Source organism: Hyperolius riggenbachi, chromosome 6 (genome assembly GCF_040937935.1).
Source record: "Hyperolius riggenbachi isolate aHypRig1 chromosome 6, aHypRig1.pri, whole genome shotgun sequence".
NCBI lineage: Eukaryota > Metazoa > Chordata > Amphibia > Anura > Hyperoliidae > Hyperolius > Hyperolius riggenbachi.
In genome coordinates this window covers 236,674,438-236,679,437 of record NC_090651.1, presented here as the reverse complement: position 1 = coordinate 236,679,437, position 5,000 = coordinate 236,674,438, and the positions used below count along the sequence as shown (strand labels likewise).

The 5,000-nt window shown below is 48.3% G+C and overlaps 1 protein-coding gene across 2 annotated transcripts in view; it reads left to right on the top strand.

Annotated features, from left to right (window-relative positions):
* Positions 1-1,963: 1,963 nt before the first annotated feature.
* Positions 1,964-5,000, top strand: part of P3H1 (prolyl 3-hydroxylase 1) — a 55,563-nt gene continuing 52,526 nt past the window's right edge. For both annotated transcript variants that reach the window (XM_068240559.1, XM_068240558.1), the window contains exon 1: positions 1,964-2,409. In XM_068240559.1, coding sequence (XP_068096660.1) covers positions 1,978-2,409 — 432 coding nt within the window. In that variant the 5' untranslated portion in view covers positions 1,964-1,977. The remainder of the gene's footprint in view (positions 2,410-5,000) is intronic.

Genomic DNA, 5,000 nt, shown 5'->3' with positions numbered 1-5,000 from the left:
TTGTGCATATTGGGGTCATATCTGCTACGGATTGTGCATATTGGGGTCATATCTGCTACGGATTGTGCATATTGGGGTCATATCTGCTACGGATTGTGCATATTGGGGTCATATCTGCTACGGATTGTGCATATTGGGGTCATATCTGCTACGGATTGTGCATATTGGGACCATATCTGCTACCGATTGTGCATATTGGGACCATATCTGCTACCGATTGTGCATATTGGGACCATATCTGCTACCGATTGTGCATATTGGGGCCATATCTGCTACCGATTGTGCATATTGGGGCCATATCTGCTACCGATTGTGCATATTGGGGCCATATCTGATAACGATTGTGCATATTGGGGCCATATCTGCTACCGATTGTGCATATTGGGGCCATATCTGCTACCGATTGTGCATATTGGGGCCATATCTGCTACCGATTGTGCATATTGGGACCATATCTGCTACCGATTGTGCATATTGGGACCATATCTGCTATCGATTGTGCATATTGGGACCATATCTGCTACCGATTGTGCATATTGGGACCATATCTGCTACCGATTGTGCATATTGGGACCATATCTGCTACCGATTGTGCATATTGGGACCATATCTGCTACCGATTGTGCATATTGGGACCATATCTGCTACCGATTGTGCATATTGGGGCCATATCTGCTACCGATTGTGCATATTGGGGCCATATCTGCTACCGATTGTGCATATTGGAGCCATATCTGATAACGATTGTGCATATTGGGGTCATTGGACGTGTTTTTTGTTAAAATCTGCTCACATTACGTGTATTTTCTTGAGAAAACCTGCACAATTATGTGAATTTTCTGGGAAAAGGGTCACCAAAACTTGGGCCCTCTGTCTTTGCGTTGCACTTTTAAAGGGAACCCGAGGTGAGAATAATATTGAGGCTGCCATATTTATCTCCTTTTAAGTAATACCAGCTGCCTGGCTGCCGTGTTGGTCCTCTGCCTCTAATTCTTTCAACCATAGACCCTGAACAAGCATGCAGCAGGTCAGGGGTTTCTGACAATATTGTCAGAACTGACAAGATTAGCTGCATGCTTGTTTCTGGTGTAATTCAGTTCACTACTACAGCCAAATAGATCAGCAGGGCTGCCAGGCAACTAGAATTGTTTAAAAGGAAATAAATATGGCAGCCACCATATCACTCTCACCCTGGGTTCACTTTAAATTACAGTTAGCCCCGCCCTCATCCAGTCATGACCACGCCCATTTTTTCGCCGCGCCGCAGGTTGTATCCACACCCATCTTTTGCCGCGGCGCGCTTAGCGCGCCGCAGGTCGTCAGCTCCCCCGGAAATTGGTCCAGCACCTGCATAGCACCCCCTAAAAAAAATTCCTGGAGCCGCCACTGCTCTACATAGGTAAGAAGGGAGTTTGGCGCCAGACCCGGATTTACATCACAGGAGCCTATAGGCACAGATCTCCTGGCACCTTAGACTTCGCCCCCTATGAACCTACAAACCCCTGCCAAAACCGCACCACAAGTGTGTTAGTTGGCCCTGCTGTCACTTCTCCCTTACTTACCATGCCCGTCATAAGTAGCTACAGGTGTCCTTTAGTATTAGGTAGCCAGAGGAACCTTAGCATTAGGTAGCTAGAGGTTCCCCTGACTGAAGGTAGGTCTCTTCAGTGGAATGCTGAGAGCAGGGTGAATAACGTCTCATTTATGCTCTGAATAGGGAATGAAGGAGAAAGCCACCTCTCCATCAGCAGGGGCCTGTTGGCACGTGCCTACAGTGCCTTATGGTAAATTCTGCCCTGTTTGGCTTACAACCATGATTACATTATGGGCGTGGCTAGAGCCCTAGTAGGCGCGGAGTTACGCTCCATGGGCGTGTTATCCCAGAGAGCGGGGCGGACCTGAGTGTCAAGGAATGTGGTGTGGGAGTGGCTATGAGGGGGCGTGTCCATGGTTGTACAGTGGTCTGGGAAGAAAGTCATGGCTCCGGTGCCCCTGTGTTCTCTAGCGGTGCTGCTGCTGACGTTTTGCTCGGGCGCGCTGGGCTCTCGGCTGGAGCCGTATGACTTTCTGTATGATAGTGGGGTGGAGGCGTATCACCGCTATGACTGGCCCTCCGTCATTCTGCACATGGAGAAGGCGCTGCTCAACCGGGAGCTCCTGCGGCGCTACCGTGTCAGCTGCAACCAGCGCTGCGGAGCCTCCGGAGACTTCTCGCAGCAGCCGCCCGGCTGGGGCCCCGTACAGGACCTGAGCTTCTTCCAGACAGTGTTGGAGCGGGCTGGCTGCATCAGGCAGTGTGAGCAGGAGAAGATCGGAGCCCCCTCCAGCAACTATGTGATCGGAGAAGAGTTGGAGCTGGAGTTCCGGAAGAGGAGCCCCTATAACTACCTGCAGGTGGCCTACTTCAAGGTACCATCACCCCCATCATCTTCCCGTGTAGCAGCACTGCAGCCTTCCATCACCCCATCATCTTTCCTTGTAGCAGCACAGCAGCCTTCCATCACCCCCATCATCTTCCCGTGTAGTAACACTGCAGCCTTCCATCACCCCCATCATCTTACATTGTAGCAGCACAGCAGCCTTCCATCACCCCCATCATCTTACATTGTAGCAGCACAGCAGCCTTCCATCACCCCCATCATCTTACATTGTAGCAGCACAGCAGCCTTCCATCACTCCCATCATCTTCCCTTGTAGCAGCTCAGCAGTCTTCCATCACCCCCATCATCTTCCCTTGTAGCAGCTCAGCAGTCTTCCATCACCCCCATCATCTTCCCTTGTAGCAGCTCAGCAGTCCTCCATCAACCCCCATCATCTTCCCTTGTAGCAGCACAGCAGTCTTCCATCACCCCCATCATCTTCCCTTGTAGCAGCACAGCAGTCTTCCATCACCCCCATCATCTTCCCTTGTAGCAGCACAGCAGTCTTCCATCACCCCCATCATCTTCCCTTGTAGCAGCACAGCAGTCTTCCATCACCCCCATCATCTTCCCTTGTGACAGCACAGCAGTCTTCCATCACCCCCATCATCTTCCCTTGTGACAGCACAGCAGTCTTCCATCACCCCCATCATCTTCCCTTGTAGCAGCACAGCAGCCTTCCATCACTCCCATCATCTTACATTGTAGCAGCACAGCAGCCTTCCATCACTCCCATCATCTTACATTGTAGCAGCACAGCAGCCTTCCATCACCCCCATCATCTTCCCTTGTAGCAGCGTTCTCTCTCTACCTCATGGTGCAGCTGGCCTTCGCTTTGTACCTCACTGTGCAAGGCCAGGTAGACTCGGCCAGAGTACAGTTGCATTATATCAGGTACTGAGCTATATGAAACTGTTGGCAGGGAAGGGAACATCAAGCTGGTTTGACAGCTAACTGATTTATGATTACATGTGCACTACAACTCAGCGTGCATTAATTGAATTGCACTTTTGTTTTTATGAAAGTGTACACCTATCAGCGTTGCGGTTGAATACCAGCTACAGCTGATCTATTATTCCTATCCCAAGTCATATGTTTCAGGGGAACTACAAACTCCAGCGTGTAACCACATTTGTCTCAGAAGTTGGGTTTCCATTATTGCTGTTCATCCCTGGTCCAGCTTAGTGGGTATAAGGGGTAGTGACACTGTGACAAATAACATTCTCTTCTTGTGTGTGCTACAGTTATCAGCTGTCTACAAGGCAACTGCTGTGTGGTTACTGTAGGGCTACAAAGTCCCAAGCTTTCTAGTTGCAACTTGTCCATCATGGCATTTTATGCCTGATTCAGCATAGCAGTCACTGTGGCTAGATGTGTAGAAGCAGCATGTAGGTCTGGGCTGGCTGCACACGTAGTTGTAGAAGTTTCCTCTGCATCTTGAGATGAGGTCTTCCCTCCCCCATGCATTGCACTGCCACGTATTGAGGTGGGGAAAGCCTCCAGTGCTGAGCAGTCTCCTTCCCACACTTCCAGGAGGAATGTCTCACTCCAGCTCAGCTGCCTCCGGCTTCTGTTTTAGCCATCACTGTGCCTGCCTGGCACACTTTCTTGTGTGCTCTTCTTGTTCCCTGTTCAAGAGCTTTTATAAACTCTGCAGATAGAAACTGCATTCAGTTCTGACTAGCTGCTCTTTACGCTTGATTCAAATGCTGTATGTCATTCTGTATGTATTTCAGTTTTCTGTTGGTCTTTATTTTCCCATAGGGGAGAGGGGTGTTCAGTAGTAAAGAGAAGATGCTATAACCTTTATTGGGTTTTCACTGCTGTTTGTGTTACTGGTAAGAAGAACCAATTTCTTTACCTGCTGATCACAGGCAGTAAGGGGAAAGCTAAATCAGAACTTTGCAGGGCTGATAAAGTTCTGGAGTTCTTCAAGATTAGTTAGCTTGCACACGATTTATTAATCAAGCTGCTGGGTTCATTAGCTATTCCTGGATCTGATTAGCTCCTACAGGGTTTCTATTCTTTCCCTGCAAATTCTACTTTCTATAGAACCTGAATTTGCATGTTGAATTTGATGATGATCTCCAATCCTTCTACAATTTGCAACTCTTTACAGTAAAGGTGCCCAAACACTGGAAGGTGGTCAGCAGATTCGACTGTCAGATACCTCTGTGATCGAATCTGATTAGAAAGGACTCCAATACAGGTAGTCCCCGTTTAACAAACGAGATAGGGTCTGTAGGTTTGTTCATAACCTGAATCTGTTCAGAGAACCTGAACTGAAAATAAAAAGTCAAAATAACCATACACATGTAATATTTATCTCCTGTGTAGTCTACTCCTCAATCTCTTTCTCCTCTCCTGCATCCAATTTGTTCACTGTGATAAATGGATTTCTCCGTCCTCTATTTTAAAAATGTCCATTCCCCCACAACAGCCTCCTGGTCAGCACACTGTGTGAAACTGTAATATCAACCACTGGAGCCACAGGGAAACATGGACATTACCTTGCACATTCAGTTGTAACTGACAGCTGCTGATATATAATTGACAGCAACTGGTATATTTCAGTTCTGA